The sequence below is a fragment of the Bubalus bubalis genome, chromosome 1 (genome assembly GCF_019923935.1).
Source record: "Bubalus bubalis isolate 160015118507 breed Murrah chromosome 1, NDDB_SH_1, whole genome shotgun sequence".
NCBI classification, from domain to species: domain Eukaryota; kingdom Metazoa; phylum Chordata; class Mammalia; order Artiodactyla; family Bovidae; genus Bubalus; species Bubalus bubalis.
Window position 1 is genome coordinate 10,918,467 of NC_059157.1, and position 27,302 is coordinate 10,945,768.

Sequence of the window (27,302 nt, forward strand, 5' to 3'; positions counted from 1 at the left end):
GGGTCTTGTTTTTGTGTCCATTCAGCCAGTCTGTGTCTTTTGGTTGGAGCATTTCATCTGTTTACATTTAAAGTAATTTTCATATATATGTTTCTATTGCCATTTTCTTAACTGTTTTCATTTGTATATCTTTTTCTTCTCTTGGGTTTCTTGACTATATAAGTCCCTTTAACATTTGTTCTAAAGCCTTGGTCATACTGAATTCTCTTAACTTTTGCTTATCTAAAAAACTTTTTATCTCTCCAACAATTTTGAATGAGATCCTTGCCAGTTACAGTAATCTTGACTGTAGATTTTTCCCTTTCAGTGCTTTAAAAATATCCTGCCATTCCCTCCTGGCCTGCAGAATTTCTGCTGAAAGATCAGATGTTAAACCTATGAGGTTTCCCTTGTATGCCACTGTTGCTTTTCCCTTGCTGCTTTTAATATATTTCCTTTGTCTTTAGTCTTTATAAGTTTAATTAGTATGTGTTTGATGTGTTTCTCCTTGGATTTATCCTGTATGGGACTCTTTCACCTCTTTGAACTTGGTTGACTATTTCCTTTTCCTTGTTTGGGAAAATTTTCAACTATAATCTCTTCAAATTTTTTCTCATACTCTTTCTTTTTCTCTTCTTTTTCTGGGACCTCTATAATTCAAATGTTGGTAAATTTGATATCGTCCCAGGGGTCTCTGAGACTATCCTCAGTTCTTTTCATTCTTTTTACTTTAGTCTGCTCTTCAGAAGTTATTTCCACCATTTTGTCTTCCAGCCCACTGATTTAGTCTTCAGCTTCAAATATTCTGCTCTTGGTTCCTTCTAGAGTATTTTTAATTTCAATCATTGTGTTGTTTGTGTGTTTATTTTTTAATTCTTCTAGGTCTTTGTTAATGGATTCTTGCATTTTCTCCATTCTGTTTTCAAGGTTTTCGATCATCTTTACTATCAGTATTCTGAATTCTTTTTCAGGTAGCTTGCTTATTTCCTCTTCATTTATTTGGACTTCTGTGTTTCTAGTTTGTTCCTTCATTTGTGTAGTATTTCTCTACTTTTCATTATTTTTATTTTTTATCTTCTTGTGTTTGAGGTCTCATCTTCCCAGGCTTCAAGGTTGAATTCTTTTTTCCTTTTGGTTTCTGCCCTCCTAAGTTTGGTTCGAGTTTTGTGCTAAGTTTTGGTTTTTTTTTCCTCTGATTGGTAAGGTTGAGTGAGGTGGCAATCCTATCTGCTGATGATTAGGTTTGTATTTTTGTTTTGTTTGTTGTTTAGAAACAAATGCTAATGCTTGTTGAGTAATGCTGGGTCTTGTATTCAGGTGGTTTCCTTTGTGTGAGTTCCCACTATTTGATACTCCCTAGGGTGAGTTCTATGATAGTCTAGGGTCTTGAAGTCAGTGTTCCCACTTCAAAGGTTCAGGGCTTGATCTCTGGTCAGGAATGAAGATTCCACAAGTGGTTTGTTATGGCATTAAGTGAGCTTAAAACAAATACCCAAAAACAAGAAACCAAAGATGAACCTCAGACAAATGGCAGTTACAAAATCAGGCAAAGAATAATTAAAATAACAAAATATATACCTATGCACCCATAAGCAAATTCAAAACAGTTCAACAAAAATAAAGTACAGTAGATTGACCCAGTGAACAAAACCAAAAATTATATCTACCAGTTAAGAATAAAACTAACTAAAGCATAAACTGGAAGACAAAACTAAAGCAATGTGCCAGGTGGGGAATAAAGCAATGAAAACAAAGCTAATAAATATGTTGAATGGAAAGGAAGGAAAGAAAGAAAGAATAGATATGCAAAGTTAAATAGAGGTAGATAAAGAAGATTTATATACATTAAAGATTAACTGCAAGGGGAAGAGAACAGTAGGAAAAGCAAACAAAGGTATAAATGTAGAAAAAAAAATAATAGGTTTTAAATAAATTAAAATTTAAAAAGGAGAAAAATAAAAGGAAGAAGAAAGGAAGAAAAAAAAGGAAAATTCCATAGAACTGCAAAAGCACAACATAGAGGCAAGGGTTTATAAAAACAATTTAAAAAAAAAAGTGACTGAGAAAAGAGAAAAAAAGAAGCTCAAAAGCTTAATTAGATTTCATAGTGCCAAAAAAATTGAAAACTGCACATCAGGGTTTTTTTGGGGGTGGGGAGGGAGGGAAAAAAATAAAGAAAAAAATATTTAAAAATCCAAAAGAGTCTACAGAACAAGTCAAAACACAAGAATAATAAATGTTTTTCTTGAGTCACTGCTGTCTGCGTCCTTTCCCTCGCTGGGAGTCACAGTCCACCTCACCTCCCTAGGATGCCCTCCAACACTGTGCTGGTCTCTGGACCTGCTGTGGGGGCAGCTCAGATTCTAATCTGCTCCTCCTCCTGTGTGTTCTTGCCTCCAATGGCCACAGCTGTCAGAACTAGTGTGTTTTCTTTTGTGGGAGCTCTCAATGCCCTTTTATATATGTTCCATAGACACAGAGTCTGCCTAGTTGATCACATGGATTTAATCCGCAGCTTGTACAGCTGGTGGGAGGGGTTTGGGTCTTCTTCCTTAGCCACACTGCCCCTGGGTTTCAATTGTGGTTTTCTTTCCATCTCTGCATGTGGCTAGTCCACTGGGGTTTGCTCCTGAGGCTGCCCTGGAGGACTTGGGTCTGGCCCAGTGAGGGCCAGGTGTGGACGTGGTACAGCTGCTTGGGTTGCAGGGGCTCTGGCAGCACCAGGGACTCAGGGGAGTTGGCAGCCAGGGCAGCATGAAATATAGTGCTCTAGAAGGGTATGGCAACCAGTATTGGCCAATACACTCCAGTATTCTTGCCTGGAGAACTGCCCTGGCAGAGAAGCCTGGCAGACCACAGTCCACAAGGTCACAAAGAGTTGAACATGCCCAAAGTGACCCTGCGTGCATAGACACAAGACTTTTTATGCCTGTGGCGGCTTTGCCCCAGGGAGGGTTGATCATGAAGGTGGTGCAGCTGCTTGGCTTGCAGGGACCCTAGGTGCCAAGTGTGCAGGGGCACAGACTGCCTCTGCCACAGGAGTTATGGCCCTATCAGAGTCTTTCTTCAAGTTTCTTGTAGCTGGCGATCAGAAGGCCCCTATAGCCAGTTTTTCTCTGCATCTCTGCCTGTTCAGGCACTTGCCTGGGGTCCTTCTCTGTTGCTCGACCCATTAGGCACATAGAGGGAACCCACCCCCCTGGCTGGGGTCCTACTGTGTGGTCTCGCACATCAGTCACTTAAAGGGGCACCCTGGGTGGGGTCCTACTCTGTAGTGCAGTGTGTCAGGTGTTTGAGGACCAGCCTTTCTATTTTTCAGCTGCTCTTGCAGGCGTGTGTGGAGAGAGAGGGTATGGCGATGGCTCCACCCCTCCATGTGACACCCATATTGCCTTGCTTCCATGGCTACGTGGCTTTCCTCCACAGGCTTTTCCCACCACAATCTCCTCTCTTGCATCCCCTTGATCCGTCTCTCCACAGTCAACAGCAGCCCTCACCCTGGAATTGCTCCACAATCCTTAAACTCAAGTTCCCAGCCACTGCGCCTTCTAGGGAACCTACATCCCTGTCCCGGGTATGTATGGCTGTGGCAAGGACTGTCTGATTCTCATTCCATTTAGGTGCCACAGTTCAGTTGTTTCACTCTCAACCTTAAATGTTTCTCTTCTGACTCAGACAATTGCCCCGATGTTGGGATTGGACCCCTGCTTCACTTTCCCCACCCACTGAGGGCAGGTCCAGTCCTACTAACACTCCTATTTTTCTCCCTAGTTCCTTCATCCTACTGAGTTTTGTGTGGTTCTATAAATTCTTTTCCACTGGTCAAGTACTCCTGTCCACTCTCAGCTGGTGTCTGCATGTACTTCTGTGTCTGCAGGTGTATTCCTGATGTATCTGTGGGGAGAGAAGTACTCCATGTCCTCCTACTCCTCCACCACCTTGCTCTCTCCCTTCTTCAGTTCCTTTAATCAATGTCTTTATATAGTTTTCAGTGAAAAGATCTTTCATTTCCTTGGTTAAATTTATTCCTAGGTATTTTATTCTTCTGATGCTGTTGTAAATGGCATTGTTTTCTTAGTTTTGCTTTCTGATAGCTTATTACTGTCGAGAGATAATATAACCAATTTTTGTATATTGGTTTTGTATCTTGCAACTTTAGTGAATTTCTTTCTAGTTCCAACAGTTTTTTGATGGGCTTCCCTGGTGGCTCAGATGGTAAAGAATCTGCCTGCAATGCAGGAAACCCAGCTTTAATCCCTGGGTTGGAAAGAACCCCTGGAGAAAGGAATGGCTACCCAATCCAGTATTCTTTCATGGAGAATTTTATAGACAGGAGCCTGGTGGGCTACAGTCCAAAAGAGTTGGACACAACTGAGCAACTAACACTTTCATTTTAGGGTTTTCTATTTATGTCACCTGCAAATAGTGACAGTTTCACTTCTTTCTTTCCCAATTTGAATACCTTTTAGTTGTTTTTCTTGCCTAATTGCTCTGACTGAGACTTCCAGTACTATGCTAGATAAAAGTGGCAACTACAGGTATCCTTCTCTTGTTCCTGGTCTTATTGGGAAAGTTTCCAACTTTACACTGCTGAGTGTGATGTTGATCATGGCCTTTATTATGTTGTGGTGTATTCTCTCTATATTTACTTTGGTGAGTTTTTATCCTGAAAGCAGATGGAAATTTATTAAATGCTTTTTTCTGCATCTATTGAGATGATCATATGATTTTTTTATTCTTAATTTTGTTAATGGGGTGTATCACACTAATTGATTCAGAGAGATTGAACCATTCTTGGATCCCTGGAATAAATCTCACTGGATCATGGTGTATGATCCTTTCAGTGTGTTGTTGAATTCATGTTGCCAATATTCTCTTGAGAATTTTCCCACCTATATTCATTAGGAATTTGGCCTATAAATTTCTTGTATTCATGCTATTTTTGAGTGGTTTTGATATTAGGATAATGCTGGCCTTATAAATGAGTTTATAAAGTTTTCTTCTTTTTGTGAAAGCTTGTAGTGTCTTTTTTATTTTTCATTTTCACACTTAATATATATCATGCTATCTATAATAATAGATAATGTTTCAGTTCAGTTCAGTTGCTCAGTCGTGTCCGACTCTTTGAGACCCCATGAATCACAGCCCACCAGGCCTCCCTGTTCATCACCAGCTCTCGGAGTTCACTCAAACTCATGTCCATTGAGCCGGTGATGCCATCCAGCCATCTCATCCTCTGTCGTCCCCTTCTCCTCCTGCCCCCAAATCCCTCCCAGCATCAGGGTCTTTTCCAATGAGTCAACTCTATACATGAGGTGGCCAAAGTATTGGATTTTCAGCTTTAGCATCAGTCCTTCCAATGAACACCCAGGACTGATCTCCCTTAGGATGGACTGGTTGGATCTCCTTGCAGTCCAAGGGACTCTCAAGAGTCTTCTCCAACACCAAAGTTCAAAAGCATCAATTCTTCGGCACTCAACTTTCTTCACAGTCCAACTCTCACATCCATACATGACCACTGGAAAAACCATAGCCTTGACTAGATGGACCTTTGTTGGCAAAGTAATGTCTCTGCTTTTCAATATGCTATCTAGGTTGGTCATAACTTTCCTTCCAAGGAGTAAGCATCTTTTAATTTCATGGCTGCAATCACCATCTGCAGTGATTTTGGAGCCCCAAAAAATAAAGTCTGACTGTTTCCCCATCTATTTCCCATGAAATGGCCTCATAAGTGAATTTAGAAAGTTTTCTTCTTTCTGTGAAAGTTTGTAGTGTCTTTTTTTTGTTTTTCATTTTCACACTTAATATATATCATGCTATCTATAATAATAGATAATGTTTAAAAACTAATAAATTGGTAATTTTAAAAAATTTCTTAACTTTTACAATTTAAGTATAATAACCATTATTAGATAGTAAGCAATATATATATATATATATATATATATTTAGATCTAAAATGCAAATTATCTTTTTCAGTATAATCATATGGGTGCTGATACGACTATTGTCATTCAAAAGATTTTCCAGTTGACTGGATTGACCAATGCTGTAAGTGTTTACTTATGCATTTGCTTGTGTTACCTAAACAGTTTTTAGAGTGTTTTTTTTTTTTTAATCACCCTGCCTGACTACACATGTTGTGTGAAAGAGGGCAAATATATAACCATTTTAAGTTTTCTAACTCTTTAATTGCAGAAATTAATAATTATACATACCTACTTAGGGTTTTGTAAGGATTAAATTAAGTAAAGCACTTGACATTGGCCTGGCTTAATTAAGTACAAGCATATCAAAATGTTCCTTATTACTTGTTTTACTTGTGATATTTATTACTCACTAATATAATTTATAAGATCCAATTCAGATTTGCAGTTTATATTTTTAATGTGTCTGTCTTGTATAGTGTTTATTTTTGCAGATAAATTCCCAAATGTATTTAAGCCATATAGTTTAAACATATTTTCTTTATGTCTCCTATTTTAGATTTTTACTTCATTTAATATTACAGTACTTCTATCTTCATTAGAGCTTTGGATAGATGAAAATAAAATTCCAGTAACTGGAGATGCTAATGAATTATTACACAGATTTGTAAAATGGAAACGATCTTATCTTGTTCTACGTCCACATGATGTGGCGTTTTTACTTGTGTAAGTATATCTTGTCATTACTAAATATTACACATTAGAAAGCATATGGGGAGGGAGGAGGGTTCAGGATGGGGAACACATGTGGCAGACTCATTTTGATATTTGGCAAAACTAATACAATTTTGTAAAGTTTAAAAATAAAATAAAATTAAAAATAAATAAATAAATAAAAATTTTAAAAAAATTAAAAAAAAGAAAGAAAGCATCTGTAATTTGACCTAATTTCTGACAGGCCATTAAGGAAAAAATATCTTGTCATTTCTTTACATACAATATCCTGTGAATAGTATTTTTCACAACATAAGTTTTATAGCAGAATTATGAATATCAATTACTCTATATATTGGCTGATAGGTAAAACCCACTTCAATCTTATTAAAGTATGTCTTCTTACACTGAGTATAGAACATATCATTAAATGTGCCTAACTGGTGACACTAAGGGTAAAGAACCTGCCTGCCAATGCAGGAGACTCAAGAGATTGAGTTCAATCCTGGTGTTGGGAAGATCCCCTGGGGTAGGAAATGGCAACTCACTTCAGTATTTTTGCCTGGAAAATACCATGGGCAGAGGAACCTGGTGGGCTACAGTCCATGGGGTCACAAAGAGTCGGACACGGCTGAGTAACTAACACTTAACTAAATGTAAAATATTAGCAATATCTATTTGAAGAAATGTAGTCTATGAATTTAGAGATGTAGCCTTCTTTTTATGCTTTGTTTCTATAAAACAAAAGCAAATAACGATGTGGAAACACTACTGTACATTTCAATATCTCTAATGTACTATATTCACAATCAACCACATTTTTAAAAATACAAGCCTCCATTTCTATTTAATAATCTCTTTGTTTTTCTCTTATCAATATTCAGGACCCATATGTATTATATATTATCATATTATGTAAAAATCATATATATAATTATAAAATTTTAACCTTTTATATTATTTTTCTTCCACAAATATACATACCTTTGCATGGTTAGACCAGGCTAATTACATCTGATTAAGGGGAGGTTTCAACCCAGAAGCTTACTCTGCCCATTTGTCAACTGAAATGTCTTAGCTTTCTAGTTTTAAGGAATTTTTTTTATTTTTATTATGTTTACTTTTTAAGAATCTGTACATTTTGAAAAAATTATATAAAAAAGAATCTTCATCACTGTCTAAAAATTCATATGATAATTCACTTTTTATTATTTTTAATCTATATTACTATTTTAAAAATAAGCAGACACATATCATCCATTTCTATGCTTTCTTATCCTAGTGTTGTTAAGTGGAAATATCTGAAATTGTTATTTGAGTAAGCAAAGCAAAGTACTAGTTAAATTTAATTATAATTGTGCTTAATTTTGCAAAGTTATATGATTATGCTTTTTTACACTTAAGTTACAGAGAAAAATCAAATTATATTGGTGCAACCTTTCAAGGGAGGATGTGTGATAAACACTATGGAGGAGGTGTTGCTCTGGTACGGTATGATTTAATTTACTTGGCTAAGATGTATAAATGAGATTCTATTTAGATTAATATGCAATTAACTTTCTATAGTTTATTATGGCTAAGTAAACATGAACCACGAACTTCCAGAAGTTCAAGCTGGTTTTAGAAAAGGCAGAGGAACCAGAGATCAAATTGCCAACATCCATGGGATCATCGAAAAAGCAAGAGAGTTCCAGAAAAACTTCTATTTCTCCTTTATTGACTATGCCAAAGCCTTTGACTGTGTGGATCACAACAAACTGTGGAAAATTCTGAAGGAGATGGGAATACCAGACCACCTGACCTGCCTCTTGAGAAACCTGTATGCAGGTCAGGAAGCAACGGTTAGAACTGGACATGGAACAGACTGGTTCTGAGTAGGAAAAGGAGTACGTCAAGGCTGTATATTGTCACCCTTCTTATTTAACTTATATGCAGAGTACATCATGAGAAACACTGGACTGGATGAAGCACAAGCTGGAATCAAGATTGCCGGGAGAAATATCAATAACCTCAGATATGCAGATGACACCACCCTTATGGCAGAAAGTGAAGAGGAACTAAAAAGCCTGTTGATGAAAGTGAAAGAGGAGAGTGAAAAAGTTGGCTTAAAGCTCAACATTCAGAAAATGAAGATCATGGCATCTGGTCCTATCACTTCATGGGAAATAGATGGGGAAACAGTGGAAACAGTGTCAGACTTTATTTTTGGGGGCTCCAAAATCACCAAAGATGGTGACTGCAGCCATGAAATTAAAAGACGCTTACTCCTTGGAAGAGAAGTTATGACCAACCTAGATAGCATGTTGAAACGCAGAGACATTACTTTGCCAACAAAGGTCCGTCTAGTCAAGGCTATGGTTTTTCCAGTGGTCATGCATGGATGTGAGAGTTGGACTGTGAAGAAAGCTGAGTGCTGAAGAATTGATGCTTTTGAACTGTGGTGTTGGAGAAGACTCTTGAGAGTCCCTTGGACTGCAAGGAGATCCAACCAGTCCATTCTGAAGGAGATTAGTCCTGGGTGTTCTTTGGAAGGAATGATGCTAAAGCTGAAAGTCCAGTATTTTGGCCACCTCATGTGAAGAATTGACTCAATGGAAAAGACTCTGATGCTGGGAGGGATTGGGGGCAGGAGGAGAAGGGGACGACAGAGGATGAGATGTCTGGATGGCATCACTGACTCAATGGACGTCTGGGAGTTGGTGATGAACAGGGAGGCCTAGCGTGCTGTGATTCACGGGGTCGCAAAGAGTCAGACGTGACAGAGCGGCTGAACTGAACTGAATGGTCTAGTGGTTTTCCCTACTTTCTTCAATTTAAGTCTGAATTTGGCAATAACGAGTTCATGATCTGAGCCACAGTCAGCTCCCGGTCTTGTTTTTGCTGACTGTATAGAGCTTCTCCATCTTTGGCTGCAAAGAATATAATCAATCTGATTTTGGTGTCGACCATCTGGTGATGTCTATGTGTGGAGTCTTCTCTTGTGTTGTTGGAAGAGGGTGTTTGCTATGACCAGTGCGTTCTCTTGACAGAACTCTATTAGCCTTTGCCCTACTTCATTCTGTACTCCAAGGCCAAATTTGCCTGTTACACCAGGTGTTTCTTGACTTCCTACTTTTGCATTCCAGTCCCTAGTTCTAGAAGGTCTTGTAGGTCTTCATAGAACTGTTCAACTTCAGCTTCTTCAGCGTTACTGGTCTGGGCATAGACTTGGATTACTGTGATATTGAATGGTTTGCCTTGGAAACGAACAGAGATCATTCTGTCATTTTTGAGATTGCATCCAAGTACTGCATTATGGACTCTTTTGTTGACCATGATGGCTACTCCATTTCTTCTAAGGGATTCCTGCCCACAGTAGTAGATATAATGGTCATCTGAGATATTAGCTAGTGTCTTATTCTTGGATTCATGAGAAGTAATTTTTATCTGGTATATATCACGAAAGCAGAACATATAGGGCTTGCTAACTTACTAGATACATACCATGAATGATGGAAACATCTATGATTATGCTTAAGACTTTTCTTTAAAAACTAGGTAGAGGGAAGTGATGCACCTGGCCTTGGAGGCAAAGGGGAAGTGGAAAGGCGAAAGAAAAGTTACATTTGGAACCTCAACCTCTAGTTTGAGAAATTTTTGTGGTGCTTAATTTTATGTCACTTTGGAGAGGTTTGATTAGATTAATATTTAAATCAGTGAAATCTGAGTAAAGCACCTTGCCCTCCACAATGTGGGTTGGCCTCATCCAATCAGTTGAAGGCCTGAATAGAAGAAAAAGACCATCCCCTTCAAGCAAGAAGAAATTTATCATCAGAGTGCCTTCAGGCTCCACCTGTGCCATCAGCTCTCCTGTGTCTCCAGGCTTCCAGCTCACACTGAAGGTTTGGATTGCCAGTCTTTATATTTGTCTGAACCAATTCCTTATTATAAACCTCTTCATATATGATATTCATTATTATATGTATGCTATTGGTTTTATTTCTCAAAAGAAGTCTGATTAATACAATGGCTAGTACTTAAGTATAAATATATACTTAACATTAAAAGATATGTGCATGATAGAGATGATGAATAGATGATAGATAGATAGACCGCTTTATGTCTTTCCTTTCTCCAACACCTCCTTGTCTCAATATAAATAAAACTTGCTGTAGTTTTATGGCAAATTATAAAAAATGATAGTGTGAACCCTACTACTGCCTCTTCAGACTAATTTAGCTTTTCTAGGTTTGCTGACTTTCTCTTTTAAAATCAGCTTGTCAATTTCAAGAAAAACTGCTTGGACACTGGTTTTGAATTGAATCTTTAGGTCGATTTGAGGGAGACTGACATCTTAACAATATTGGTTATCCATGAAATTGATAAACATGTTTTTTATTGCTTCATATAATGCTTCATATACTATAAGCAATAAAAAGAAGTATTGTTATATTTACCATTGTTGAGTCTCAAAACATGTATATTGGGCAAAAGAAGCCACAAACAAGGCTATAACAGATGTCAGATGCTGTTCTTTTTTTTAATATTTTAGCTGAAGGATAGTTACTTTACAATTTTGTGTTAGTTCTGCCATACATCAATAAGCATTCAGTTCAGTTCAGTCGCTCAGTCATGTCCGACTCTTTGCGACCCCATGAATTGCAGCACGCCAGGCCTCCCTGTCCATCACCATCTCCCGGAGTTCACTCAAACTCACGTCCATCAAGTTAGTGATGCCATCCAGCCATCTCATCCTCTGTCGTCCCCTTCTCCTCCTGCCCCGAATCCCTCCCAGCATCAGAGACTTTTCCAATGAGTCAACTCTTCACATGAGGTGGCCAAAGTACTGGAGTTTCAGCTTTAGTATCATTCCTTCCAAAGAACACCCAGGGCTGATCTCCTTTAGAATGGACTGGTAGCCATAGGTATACCTGTGTTCCCTCCCTCCTGAATCCCCATCCACCTCCCTCCCCACCCTATCCGTCCAGGTTGTCACAGAGCACCAGCTTTGGGTGTCCTGCTTGATACATCAAACTCACAGTTCAGTTCAGTTTATTCGCTCAGTCATGTCCGACTCTTTGCAACCCCATGGACTGTAGCATGCCAGGCTTCCCTGTCCAACACCAACTCCCAGAGTTTGCTCAAACTCATGTCCATCAAGTCGGTGATGCCATCCAACCATCTCATCCTCTGTCATCCCCTTCTCCTCCAATCAAACTCACACTGGTTATCTATTTTACATATGGTAATGTATATATTTCAAAGCTATTCTCTCAAGTCATCCCACCCTCTCCTTCTCCCACTGAATCCAAAAGTCTGTTCTTTATGTCTGTGTCTCCTTTGCTGCTCTGCACATAGGATCGTCAGTACCATCTTTCTAGATTGCATATATATATGTGTTAATATATGGTATTTGTCTTTCTCTTTCTGACTTACTTGATTCTGTATAATAGAACCCAAGTCCATCCACCCCAGTCCCACTACTGGGCATATACCCTGAGGAAACCAGAACTGAAAAAGACACATGTACCTCAATATTCATTGCAGCACTATTAACAATAGCTAGGATTGGAAGCAATCTAGATGTCCATTGGCAGATAAATTGACAGGAAAGTTGTGGTACATACACACAATGGAATATTACCCAGATGCTATTCTTATCTGAAAACTATTGCCCTAAGCAGATATTACTCACTAAAAGAAACAAGTCTGCTTAGTTCTAAATCTTTTCTAATAAGTATTTTTTTTTAATTTTTTTTTATTTTTTTTTTTACTTTACAATATTGTATTGGTTTTGCCATACATCAACATGAATCCACCACGGGTGTACACATGTTTCCAATCCTGAACCCCCTTCCCACCTCCCTCCCCATACCATCCCTCTGGGTCATCCCAGTGCACCAGCCCCAAGCATCCTGTATCCTGCCTTGAACCTAGACTGGCGATTTGTTTCTTATATGATATTATACATGTTTCAATGCCATTCTCCCAAATCATCCCACCCTCTCCCTCTCCCACAGAGTCCAAAAGACTGTTCTGTATATCTGTGTAATGCTAAATATAATTTTTCTTTTTCCATGACTTTATTTCTGTTTATTTTACCATAGAATTAATCATAACAGTATCCTTTAGAAAAGTCTCATACTCCAGTCTGTACAGGTTTCAGGGTTTTCATGCTACTCTGTTATAGCCTGTGTCCCCCTAAAATTCATATACTGAAACCCTAACCCCCAATGCAGCTGTATTTGGAGAAGGGGCCTTTAAGGGGTAACTAAGGTTAAAGGAGGTCATAAGCCTGGGCACCTAATCCAATAGGATTGGTGTCTTTGTGGGAAGAGAAGGGGACAGCCCTCCAGAAACCAGGAGAGAGACCTTACAAGAAACTAAATCCACTGGCATCTTGAGCAACTTTAGGAAGATACTCATTCTATAATGTTTCTGAGGGCAACACAAGCTGACTAATAGAAGTAAAATTATCAGAAAGGAAATATAACGAAATATCATCTCAAATGTGAAACCATGTCTTTGACTCTATCGTACAAGGAAAGCAGAGACCAGAACATATGCACTAATCAGAAGATAAAGAATAAAAGAGTATTGCATATTGGGATTTTTATTTTATTATTTCTCCAAGTTTTACAAATAACTTGGAGAAGGGAACAGCAACCCGCCCCAGTATTCTTGCCTGGAGAATCCCATGGACAGAGGAGCCTTGTGGGCCACAGTCCATGGGATCCTGAAGAGTCAGACATCACTGAATGACTAACACACACACATAAATAACTAAAGTGAGATGGTTTGGATGTTGTTATTTCCATCTTACTGAGCTATAAATGCTAATGGGAAACAAGAGAAAAAGAAACAATTGTAAAGATATACTGAGTGAGAGATTACAGGCATTTTCTACATTATCCTGAAACCTAGAAAGTCTGAAAACTATGCTAATAAAAGTGTCTTATTATTGTATTTTTATAATATCCTATTATTTATATCTTTGAAATTTAGCAGAATCCTTCATTTTCTTCCCCACAGCATCAATCATTCCTCGTCCCCTTCTCTCCTCCTATTCGCTGGCCCTCTCTCCCTCTCTCCCTTATTTTATTTTTAAAATAAAGTTTAAAAAACTGTGGAAGGTCAGTATTCTTATTTTCATTCATTATTCAGTTCAGTTGCTCAGTCATGTCCGACTCTTTGTGACCCCATGGACTGCAGCATGCCAGGCATCCCTGTCCATCACCAGCTCCCAGAACTTGCTTAAACTCATGTCCATCAAGTCAATCATACCATCTAACTATCTCATCCTCTGTTGCCCCCTTCTCCTCCTGCCTTTAACCTTTCCCAGCATCAGGATATTTTCCAATGAGTCAGTTCTTCACATCAGATGGCCGAAGTATTGGAGTTTCAACTTCAACATCAGTCCTCCAGATGAATATTCAGGACTGATTTACTGTAGGATTAACTGGTTAGATCCCCTTACTGTCCAATGGCCGCTCAAGAGTTACTCCAACAACACAGTTCAAAAGCATCATATACACCACGGAAACCAGAATTGAAAGAGACATGTGTATCCCAATGTTCATCGCAGCACCGTTTATAATAGCCAGGACATGGAAGCAACCTAGATGTCCATCAGCAGATGAATGGATAAGAAAGCTGTGGTACATATACACAATGGAGTATTACTCAGCCATTAACAAGAATACATTTGAATCAGTTCTAATGAGGTGGATGAAACTGGAGCCTATTATACAGAGTGAAGTAAGCCAGAAAGAAAAACACCAATACAGTATATAACGCATATATATGGAATTTAGAAAGATGGTAACGATAACCCTGTATGCGAGACAGCAAAAGAGACACAGATGTATAGAACAGTCTTTTGGACTCTGTGGGAGAGGGAGAGGGTGGGAAGATTTGGGAGAATGGCATTGAAACATGTATAATATCATATATGAAACGAGTCGCCAGTCCAGGTTCAATGCATGATACTGGATGCTTGGGGCTGGTGCACTGGGATGACCCAGAGGGATGGTACAGGGAGGGAGGAGAGAGGGGACACTCAGGATGGGGAACGCGTGTATACCTGTGGTGGATTCATGTTGATGTATGGCAAAATCAATACAATATTGTAAAGCAATTAGCCTCTAATTAAAATAAATAAATTTATATTTAAAAAAAGCATCAATTCTTCAGCTCTCAAATTTCTTTATGGTCCAACTCTCACAACCATACATGACTACTGGGAAAACTAGCTTTGACTAAATGGACTTTTGTTGGCAAACTATTCTTCTTAATATGCTGTCTAGGTTGGTCATAACTTTTCTTCCAAGGAGTAAGCGTCTTTTCATTTCATGGCTGCAGTCACATCTGCAGTGATTTTGGAGGCCAAGAAAATAAAGTTTCTCACTGTTTTCACTGTTTCCCCATCTATCTGCCATGAAGTGATGGGACCATATGCCATGATCTTCGTTTTCTGAATGTTGAGCTTTAAGCCAACTTTTTCACTCTCCTCTTTCACTTTAATCAAAAGGCTCTTCTTTGCTTTCTGCCATAAGGGTGGTGTCATCTGTGTATCTAAGGTTATTGATATTTCTCCCGGCAATCTTGATTCCAGCTTGTGCTTCATCTAGCCCAGCATTTCACATGATGTACTCTGTATATGAGTTAAACAGGGTGACAATATACAGCCTTGACGTACTCCTTTCCCAATTTGGAACCAGTCTGTTGTTCCATGTCCATTTCTAACTGTTGCTTCTTGACCTGCATACAGATTTCTCAGAAGGCAGGTCAGGTAATCTGGTGTTCCCACCTCTTTAAGAATTTTCCACAGTTTGTTGTGATCCACACAGTCAAATGCTTTGGTGTAGTCAATAAAGCAAAAGCAGATGTTTTTTTGAAACTCTCTTGCTAATTTAGACTATGGTAAAAATGACTCTTTCTTTTTTTTCTGCTTTTATTTGCTATTCTTAAAAAAAAAAAGGAAAAAAGGCAAGAAAAAGCAAGAAAAAAAAAGCAAGAGTCATTATTACCATAATCTAAATTAATATAAGGGTTAATTTATGATTTTTGAAAATGTGTGAAACATCATATAAAATATTATCTCTTAATAATTAAATTATAAATGAACACTATTCATTTATTACTGGCACTGTGTGTATATAAGTAGGTGTCTTTTTTGACTTTCTTTTAAAAGTAAAACATTGCACTATTGTTATATATGAATAACAAGTTATTGCTATAAATATTTTCTTGGCCTGATGCCAACAAATGAACTATACATTTGCATTTTGGTAAAATTTCACATTTTGCTTTTTATATTTTCCCTTATATTGATAATGATACCTTCTGTGATTGACATATTTGATGTCTCAATTGCATTTCATCATGTGACTATTTCTAATAATTACATTATACTTCATATATGTGAATGTATAAGTGTGTGTTTTTTTTTCCCAGCACTCCAGCACCATAAGCCTGGAATCACTTGCCGTTATAATAGCTCAATTATTGAGCCTTAGTATGGGAATACCTTATGATGACATTAACAAATGCCATTGCCCAGGAGAGGTCTGCATAATGAACCCAGCAGCTGTGTAAGATGCTTCATTTTTATATGCTTTACATACATAGTTTATGTGAAAACAAGCTTTGTGTATTTTGTTTATGAAATCTCTGCTATCAAAATAATTATTAATAGTCAAATATAAATTGTGGTCACTGATCCCAAATCAAAATATATAATCCAATGCCCCTGCTGCATGCATCTCTCAGTATTTCTTGTAATCTAATGTCACACTTTCTCACATGTGACCTATGTGCTTAGTCACTCAGTCATGTCCGTCTCTTTGTGACCCCATGGACTGCAGCCCACCAGGCTGCTCTGTCCATGGGGATTCTCTGGGCAGGAATACTGGAGTGGGTTTCTATGCCCTCCTCCGGAGCATCTTCCCAACCCTGGGACTGAACCCAGCTCTCCCACATTGCAGGCGGATTCTTTACCATCTGAGCCACCAGGGAAGCCCCCTATGTGACCTACTTGCCATTTCTGGCTTATCAAATAATGAATTAAGCTATAAAATCAAGCAGGTAACAAAATGATAAATGTAGAGGTAGGTCACGCTTTACATTCATCACTTTGTTTCTTGCATGATTTTATAGCTTAATGCATGATTTGATAAGCCAAATACAGACTTGTGATTATACAAGAATGACTTAGTAAGGCCTTTTAACATGAATCTTCTTCATTCTACCTGGCTCAGCCTGAAATTTTGACATCTACTGATTTCAAAGATGCTTTTCACCACCTCACCACCACGTGCACAGGGCTTTGGTAGAAAAGCCATACATTACACCATGAGAGCTGCCAGACACAGACTCCATTTTAGATCGAGTTACTGGTAAAACCCATAGACAATAGGGAGACAACAGAAGACACCTGAAGAATCTGAAGCCTCTGACATCTACCACAAGTCCAGCTTTCAACACAAAGTTACAAGTCAAACTAAGGTCAAGGAAAAGCAGAGCATGAGAAAGCATGAGAAAAAGCAGGCATGAGAACTTGGCTCAGATATGGCAAAGATTTTGCAATTATTAGACTGAGAGTTTAACTATGATTAATATGCTAGCCTGGGTGTTCATTGGAAGGACTGATGCTAAAACTGAAACTCCAATACTTTGACCACCTCATGTGAAGAGTTGACTCATTGGAAAAGACCCTGATGCTGGGAGGGATTTGGGGGCAGGAGGAGAAGGGGACGACAGAGGATGAGATGGCTGGATGGCACCACCAACTCGATGGACATGAGTTTGAGTGAACTCCGGGAGTTGGTGATGGACAGGGAGGCCTGGCGTGCTGCAATTCATGGGGTCGCAAAGAGTCGGACACGACTGAGCGACTGAACTGAACTGAACTGAATATGCTAGGGGCTTAAATGGAAAAAAGTGGACAACCTACAAAAAACTGATGGATAATATAAGCAGGGGCTTCTCTGGAAGCTCAGTGGTAGAGAATCCACCTGCAATGCAGAAGACACAGGTTTGGCTTTTTCTTTGTCACTAGAGAAGGCCCTTTGCAGTACTTAATGTGCCTCAAAGGCCTAGTGAATTCTTTGTTATTATCCTCAATATTCTTAGAATATGCTATGAGATTTTATAGAGTTAGGACCAAATAGTCAGGAGATTTAGGGAAACCACCATCCAATCAGTGACTGAAGCCAGACTTTTATCCTTTTTTTCTTGGGCTATAAACCCAACAATACATCATTTTAATTAACAATACATTTAATTTCTTCTATATTATCTCAAATATTTTGCCTTTTTTCACCTTCCAATTTCTCTCCCAAAACAACTTAATCAACAAACTTTAATTTGCAGTAGTAATGAGTATTGAAATTTTTTCATTAATTTTTTGACATAATAGAACTTTGATTCTTGTGTAGATAGGAAAAAATAGACATTTTACTTAAAAATATAAAATGATGGCCTGTATAAAATTGGTGAAATTATTAATACACATATAGAAACCATGCATCTGTGGAAAGGTTTTTTAAAAAGCTTAACTTGAAAAATTACAATCTTGCAAAAAAATGTTTGTTAATCTTATCTTTCAATGTATTGCATCATTTTAATAGCATGATTGTGAAATTTTGGAGGACACAGACATTTTGATCAGTTCAGTCGCTCAGTCATGTCTGACTCTGCCACCCCATGAACTGCAGCACGCCAGGCTTCCTTATCTATCACCAACTCCCGGAGCTTACTCAAACTCATGTCCATAGCATTGGTGATCCCATCCAACCATCTCATCCTCTATCATCCCCTTCTCCTTCTGCCTTCAATCTTTCCCAGAATTAGGGTCTTTTCAAAAGAGTCAGCTCTTTGCCATCAGGTTGCCAAAGTATTGGAGCTTCAGCTTTAGCATAAGTCGATCCAATGAATATTCAGGACTGGTTTCCTTTAGGATTGATTGGTTTGCTCTCCTTGCAGTCCAAGGGACTTTCAAAAGTCTTCTCCAACACCTCACACAGTTCAAAAGCTTTCTTTATAGTCCAACTCTCACATCCGTACATGACCATTTTGATCATTATTGACTGGCAAAAAATTGATGTGAAAAACCTATCACTATTTAAAGGAAAATCTGAGTAAACAGCATATTTGAAAAAGATTTGTTGGTAGTCTTTAAATTGATGGGAAACATGTCCTAGAATTACTGGTGTTTAATGACTTTTGGCAAAATCACATTCAGTGATTTACATAGAACTGAGTCCTATCCTGGCTGAACACATGCCTTTCTGAGGCAGTTGTACTCAGTCTTAACCTTAAAATGTGGCTTATTAAATAGCAAAACTTAAGGAGTTTAACGTGTTACTTTGTTTCTATAATCCATAGAAAATACATGTCACACACTGATTTTTTTTAAAAGACTGTAATTTTTCTGGGGACTTCCAATCAATAGTCCATGGTTTATACAGTCTGTGTCTCCAGCAACTCAGATGTGCTACATGATATGCCTGAAATTTTGACTTTCTTTGAAATTTTAGGAACTAGGAACTTTGTGTCTTTATTTTTTTTATAATCACAATCAAGATAATTAGCATATCAATTACTTCATGTCTTATCATTTTCTTCTCTTTTTTCTTCATGTTGAAAATAATTAAATTCTACTCTCTTACCACATTTCAAGTGTAAAATGTTGTACTGTTAATTGCAATGACATTGTTGTACATTTTCAAAATTTATTCATCTTTTTTTTTTCAGAGGCACTTTAACATGAACGTTTTATTTTTTTTTAATAAATTTATTTTTTTTTTCTTTATTTTATTTATTTATTTTTTTAATTTTATTTTATTTTTAAACTTTACATAATTGTATTAGTTTTGCCAAATATCAAAATGAATCTGCCACAGGTATACATGTGTTCCCCATCCTGAACCCTCCTCCCTCCTCCCTCCCCATACCATCCCTCTGGGTCATCCCAGTGCACCAGCCCCAAGCATCCAGTATCGTGCATCGAACCTGGACTGGCGGAGGTTGATTACTTTAAAATATTATATTGGTTTTGCCATACATCAACATGAATCCGCCACAGGTATACACATGTAGAGTTTGATTTCCCTCTATTGAACGTGGGTTGGATTTGGTGACTTGATTTCATCAAATAGACCTTGGTAGAAATGATGGTGTGTGACTTTCAAGATTATATAATTAAAAAGTTTGCAAATCTCTCTGTGTTCTCTCTTTGATCAGGCACTCGGGTTGGAGGTAGGTGCAATATCATGAGGACCCTTGAGTAACTTTCTATAGAGAGCCATATGGCCAGGAACTGAGGCCTCTTGCCAGTACAATAAAGGTGCAGATAAAAAGCATGGCTGTAAACATTACTTCATGTAACTTAAATTCATGGTTTCATTTTAAGGCCAGTGGTCTGCTCCTATGGTTTACAAAAGGGAAATGTAGGTATCATACAGGGAAGTCATGTATTCAGCTGAAAATCAGAAGTTCTATTATCAAGGAAAAACGGGAGACAGGAGAATGAGAACATCCAGCTAATCTGTGAAAGGTTCAAGCTGCAAATAAATTATCCAGTTGGGTGTAATTATGATTGGCCATCTCTTTCTAATGACAACATTGCTTTCATTGTCAGGAAGTGTGCCCTCTATAGGCCAGTTCACACAAAATAAACATCTGGCACTGCCTGCTTCTCAGTAATATTCAAGTTCTATCAACTTTTCTCCTTTTGTTTTCTAGCATTTAGATAGACGTTATCTGAATTGTTGTCAATATAATAATATATCTCTTATTTGTGGTTAATATGACTAAAAGAGTATGTTCCATCTGGGAGCAACCACAAAAAAATAAAAAACATTGGCAGTTTGTCCAAAATTCTCTAATTTTTTTCATGATACTCATGTGAATAACATTTTTGTGTAATAATCCACATAACTAAGGTTTGAGCCCATTACCTTAAAATTTAGTAATTTTATATTAGCTATATTTATTGCTAAATTATAGACTTGTATCTGAGGCTAAGCAATTTTCAGGAAGCAATGGTTACATAAAAATGTAATGTCGATGTGTTTTTAGTCATTCCAGTGGTGTGAAGTTCTTTAGTAACTGCAGTGTGGAAGATTTTTTACGTTTTATTTCAAAGCCAAAGTCCCAGTGTCTTCAAAACCAGCCACGTTTAGATCCAACATACAAAAGTGCAGTTTGTGGTAACGGAAAAGTTGAAGAGGGAGAACAATGTGACTGTGGCAATAAGCAGGTTGGTACAAATTTGGAAAACTATATACCAGAATTACACCAAAAAGTATTAATTTTATAGTATAATACTGCTATTTCACCTAATTTATCAAACTTGCTTTTTAACAAAGGCCTTAAGAATGCATATTGGGATTATATTAAATTAATGACTACACATATATTTTTATATGTGAATTCAGCAGTTTGTAGATTATTCATACTGATGATTTTCAGGGTCTTAATCCTTTAGCTGAATTGACCAAGGTTTATGCTTCCCCTCTTGTGTATACACTTCCTTAGTATTTCTTTTTTGTAAAAAGTTTTATTTTTATTGCAGTATAGCTGATTTACAATGTTGTGTTAACTTCTGTTGTACAGCAAAGTTATATATATATATATGTATATGTGTGTGTGTATATATATATATATATATATATATATATATATATATTATTTGGGCTTCCCTGGTGGTTCAGTTGTAGAGAATCCATCTGCAATGCAGGAGAGACATGGCAGGAGTCTCGGGTGAGATCAGTGGATTGGGAAGATCCCGTGGAGAAGGAAATGGCAACCCATGCCAGTATTCTTGCCTGGGAAATCCCATGGGCAGAGGAGCCTGGAGGCCAGGGGTCGCAGAGTCAGACATGACTTAGCGACTAAAACAATAACATGATTGGCTTGTGGAGCTGCAAATTACAGTTTCTAAACATAGAACTCTTTATGAAAACAACTGTTGAAGTATATCTGATTTACAATGTTGTGTTAACTACTGTTGTACAGCACAGTTATTCGTTTTATATATGTGTGTATGTAAATGCATTCTTTATTATATTCTTTTCCATTATAGTTTATTATAGGGTACTGAATCTAGTTTCCTGTGCTATACAATGGGGCTTCCTTGGTGGCTCAGATAGTGAAGTCTGCCTATAATGTGGGAGACCCATGGACCTCATTATTTATCCATTCTATAATGTAATAGTTTGCATCTGCTAACGCAAACTCCAAACTCATTCCTCCTCCACCCAGAACCCTTGGCAACCACACCCCTGTCCTCTGTTCTGTGTGTCTCTTTCAGTTTCATAGATCAGTTCATTTGTGTAATATTTTAGATTCCACATATAAGTGATATCACATGGCATTTGTCTTTCCCTTTCTGACTTACTTCATTTGGTATGATAATCTCTAGGTCAAAACATGTTGCTGTAAATGGCATTATTTCATTATTTTTTATGACTGAGTAGTATTTCATTGTGTATATGTACCACATTGTCTTTATCCATGCATCTGTTGATGGACATTTAGGTGGTTTCCATGTCTTGGCTACTGTGAATAGCATTGCTGTGAATATAGGAATTCATGATATATTTAAACGATAGTTTAGTGATAGTTTTAATTTTAAATGATAGTTTTTCCAGATATGTGCTCAGGAGTGGGAATGCTGGATCATAGAGCAACTATATTTTCAGTTTTTCAGGAATCTTTATGATGTTTTCTGTAGTGGCTGCACTAACTTACAATCCCACCAACAATGTGGAAGGGTTCCTTTTTCTCCAAACCCTCTCCAGCATGTTATTTATAGAGTTTTGTTTTTTTTAATGATGGCCTTTCTGAACATGTGAGGTAATATCACACTATAGTGTTGATTTGGATTTCTCTAATAACTAATGATGTTGAGTATCTTTTCATGTGTCTATTGGCCATCTGTATGTCTTCTTTGGGGAAATGTCTATTTATGTCTTCTGCCCATTTTTCAATTGAGTTTATTGGTTTTCTGTTGTTGAGTTGTACAAGCAGTTTGTATATTTTGGAAATTAAGCTCTTGTCAGTTGCATCACTTGTAAATACTTTCTCACAGTCTGCTAGTTGTCTTTTGACTTAGTTTGTTTCCTTTGTGGTGCAAAAACTTGGAAGTTTGATTAGGTCCCATTTATTTATTTTTGCTTTTATCTCTATTGCCTTGGGAGACTGACCTAACATTGCTATGATTTATGCCAGAGAATTTTTTGCCTATGTTCTCTTCTAGGAGATTTATGATGTTGTGTCTTTTATTTAAGCCATTTTAAGTTTCTTTTTGTGTATGGTGTGGAGGAGTGGTCTAACTTCATTGATTTACATGCATCTGTCCAGTTTTCCTGGGGCTTCCCAGGTAGCACAGAGGTAAAGAATCCACCTGCCAATGCAACAGATGCAGGTTGGATCCCTGGATCAGGAAGATCCCCTGAAGAAGGAAATGGCAACCCACTCCAGTATTCTTGCCTGAGAAAATTTTACCCTCTGGAATCTCATAAAGATAGGAATGACATTAATTAGGCAAAATAGTTCTGGAAAATACTGCAAACTTTGTGTGCCCTAGGAAGTATCATGCCATAACCCATATAAGACTACTAAAATCCATGATTTATTTTTTGTAACTTATTGAAAATTTTTGCCCAATTAACTCTATTTCAAATCCCCAGGTATTTAAAAATGTGCATGTGTGTGTGTGTGTGTGTGTGTGCGCGCGCGCATGCGCCTGTGTGTCTGTCTTCTCTCTCTCCATCCTTATTTCTTATCAGTTGCTTTTTATTAACTCTAAAAATGGAATTTTAAAACACAGAACCACCAGTTACAGATGAATTATAACATAAAACAAGACAGTAATACATATGGATGAACAATTAAAGGTGATAATTTCAACTAAGTTCAGAAATATCATTTTGTATCTCTTCATCCTTAGATAATTATAAGCAAACTTTGAATATCCTTTAAAAGGTAAAGACATCAAAATAGAGTAGATTCATAAAAATTGACTAAGAACTAATCAACTTTTAAAATCATAACATGTTTATTTCACATCTTGTGAAATAACTTTGTTATAAGAGCCAAAAATCTCAATTTCTTAGCTTTTTAATTTTATTTCACTTTTTTTAATTAAAAAAAAGTTGATAGTGTATAGCTGATTTATAGTGTTGTGTTCATTTCTGCTGTACAGCAAATCAGCAATCAGTTGTTTAGTTCAGTCGCTCAGTCATGTCCAACTCTTTGAGACCCCATGAGCTGCAGCACACCAGGCCTCCCTGTCCAACACCAACTCCCAGAGCCCACCCAAACCCATGTCCATTGAGTCGGTGATGCCATCCAGCCATCTCATCCTCTGTCATCCCATTCTCCTCCTGCCCTCAATCTTTCCCAGCATCAGGGTCTTTTCCAATGAGTCAGCTCTTCATATCAGGTGGCCAAAGTATTGGAGTTTAAGCTTCAACATCAGACCTTCCAATGAACACCCAGGACTGATCTCATTTAGGATGGACTGGTTGGATCTCCTTGAAGTCCAAGGGACTCTCAAGAGTGTTATCCAACACCACAGTTCAAAAGCATCATTTCTTCGGCTCTCTGCTAAGTCACTTCAGTCATGTCCAACTCTGTGCGACCCCACAGACGGCAGCCCACCAGGCTCCCCCGTCCCTGGGATTCTCCAGGCAAGAACACTGGAGTGGGTTGCCATTTCCTTCTCCAATGCATGAAAGTGAAAAGTGAAAAGTGAAAGTGAAGTCACTCAGTCGTGTCTGACTCTTCGCGACCCCATGGACTGCAGCCTACCAGGCTCCTCCGTCCATGGAATTTTCCAGGCAAGAGTACTGGAGTAGGGTGCCATTTCCTTCTCCGTCTTCGGCACTCAGCTTTCTTTATAGTCCAACTCTCACATCCATACATGACTACTGGAAAAACCATAGCCTTGACTATATATCCACTCTTTTTTAGATTTTGTTCCCACATAGGCCATTAGAGAGTATTGAATAGAGTTCCCTGTGCTATTCAGTAGGTCCTTATTTGTTATCTATTTTATAAATAGTAGTGTATGTGTCAATCCCATCTTCCAATTTTCTCTCCCTCCTCCCGAAATAAACTTGTGGTTATTGATGTCTTGGCTTTGGTGGACTCCAGGACCTCAGAAAATCCTACCAAAATAGTCAAGCTTAGTGATATACAGAACACTTGGTTTAGCACATTAGGTAATGAATAAATGTTAAATAAATTAATGAGTAAGTGGCTTTATATTTTTCCATTTGCCAACATTTAAGTTAAGCATCTGTCTATATATTATGTAATATGCTGTCCTTGTTAGATATCTGTTTAATGTAAAGTTGGAAGATATTTCAGAGCATTTGATTTGCCTTTCAGGCTTGTGACGCCCAGCCAGGTACGTGCTGTGTCGCTGACACGTGTAGACTCCAGCCTGGGTCATCTTGTGATACTGGACTGTGTTGTGAATCTTGTGCTGTAAGAGCCTTTAAACATTTTATTACCTATATTAGTAAAGCTATAATTTTTTATAATATTTAAATGCTCACATTCTGCTTTACTCAATATTGTTTAACTCATCCCACCAGTTTATACCAAAAGGACACATATGTAGGGGTTCCACTGATGAATGTGATCTCCATGAATATTGCAATGGTTCATCAGCAGCATGTCAAGAAGATATGTATATTCAGGATGGGCATCCGTGTGGACAGAATCAATGGCTCTGTATCAGAGGAATATGTGTGGATGGGATAAAACAATGTTTTGACATATTTGGTGAAGGTATTTATTTTAATTTGACTTCCTCTATATGTATTTTTCTGGAAACTGACTAATATACCTATCTTTATATGTATATATTAAAAAGGACAAAGGATATTATGAAATGAAGCAATTAAAATGTCAAAAATACTTAAATTAATTTTTAAAATAAAATAAATAAAATGTCAAAAATAATGTTAAACTCTAGGAGAATAAAAATAGAAAAAGATAACATCCCCAGGAAAAATAACTGAAATAAAACTCAGTCATTTCAATAAAATGCAGCATCCAGACTAATTAAGTATTGATATAACTCAAATATTTGTTTTGTAATCTAAGATAAATACAAGAATAATAATATAGTAATTAAAAACTAAAAACTAATAAAGAGGAGAACAACAAAAGCATTTAACATATTTGATTAACCCAAAAGAAGGCAAGAACAGAGTAAACTAAATAACATAGGATGTGAAAACAAATAGTAAGGCTGGTTATTTATATTTACATACTTATAAGTTACATTAAATATAAATCCTGTGTTCAGTATTAAATTGAGAGAAAGAATATATCAAGTAGTGACAGAAGCAATTACAAGAAAATGACTAGAAAAATCAAGGCATGTTGCATTTATGATATATTTTTAAAGGCTGTAGAATATAGTGAAACCAATGACAACAAATTTAAAAATCTCTATAGGAGAGAAACCTTGCCTGTCTTAGGGAACAACTGACAGCTATTTATGTTCCTACGGCCATATGCAGCTTCTGAATGTTGAAGATCAGTCTTGGCTTAGCAGAGATCTTCAAGGAAAAAAAAAAAAGAGATCAAATAGAAAAGTTTTAGCAGTTGGAATTTAAGGAGAGGGAGCTGTCAAAACCATAGATTATTTTTCTTTGAGGCATCCTCATCCTTGGAACTCGGCAGCTGCTCAGAAACTTGGTGAATTAGATTTAAAAAATTAGAAAGGCATTATGAATTTTCGTACAGCCACAGGATGATCAAAGACCAAATGGTAGAGGAATTTTCCCTTAAAAGTTCTTAGTCTTCCTCTAGAAGATTTTGCTACATTTAGAAGTGCCTTTGTTGGTAGGCTAGGAAGCTATTCTGAGGACTAAAGAGTATGTATTTATCCCTAGCAAGCTTTCAGTGAAGAGAAGATAAATATCTGCAAGGTTCTGAATCAGTAGAAGGGCCACACCCAAGATAACAAGGTGAATCCAGAATAAAACAGCCTTGGCTCATAGAATTGCCTGGTTGTACTTAGGCGATCTCTGTCTTGCCTAATCTGCCTGACTGTTCCAACCTTCATATAGTTGCATCATGTTTTGTGATTTATTCTGCCAATCGCTTCTTTTTGATTGCAGTGCTTACTCATATAAGGTAGCAGTTCCAATTGCTATTTTGCTATGTGTTTTCAATATTTTATTTTACCTTCTGTTCCTCAATAACATCTGTGTTGAATAGAGATTTTCTAGTGTAATAGTTCAATCTCTCTGTGATTTATTTTACTGTATGTATTTAGTTATTTCTGAATGGTTTGCTTGGGTGTTACAATTACTATCTTAAGACATTCAATTAATATTGATTTCATTTCAACAGTAAACCAAAACTTAGCTTATGTTCTGTTTCTGCCAAGTATCTTCACCTAAGTCTAAATGACAAAGTTTTATAATAATTGTTTTTATGCAATGGTCTTTTAAAATCTACAGAAGAAAGTCCAAACAATAAATATATTTGTACTACCTATTATATTTTCTTTTACTTTATTTGATAGTTTACTATATTAGCATGAAGTGTTACTTCATGTGGATCCTAGTTACCTCCTACTGCCCTTTGATTTCAGCCTTAAGGATGCACTTTAGTAGATCTTACTGGAAAGGTTTGCTAAAGGTCTTTCTCCTTGTGTTTGTCTTGGAA

General features: G+C 37.3%; 1 protein-coding gene across 1 annotated transcript in view; it reads left to right on the plus strand.

Moving 5' to 3' along the window:
• LOC102404947 (disintegrin and metalloproteinase domain-containing protein 2) overlaps positions 1-27,302 on the plus strand; it is a 101,008-nt gene that overhangs the window by 39,687 nt on the left and 34,019 nt on the right. The window contains exons 8-14 of the mRNA XM_025278209.2: positions 5,959-6,030; positions 6,466-6,632; positions 8,025-8,106; positions 16,056-16,192; positions 20,682-20,862; positions 25,002-25,100; positions 25,211-25,406. Of these exons, the coding sequence (XP_025133994.2) occupies positions 5,959-6,030; positions 6,466-6,632; positions 8,025-8,106; positions 16,056-16,192; positions 20,682-20,862; positions 25,002-25,100; positions 25,211-25,406 (934 nt within the window). The remainder of the gene's footprint in view (positions 1-5,958; positions 6,031-6,465; positions 6,633-8,024; positions 8,107-16,055; positions 16,193-20,681; positions 20,863-25,001; positions 25,101-25,210; positions 25,407-27,302) is intronic.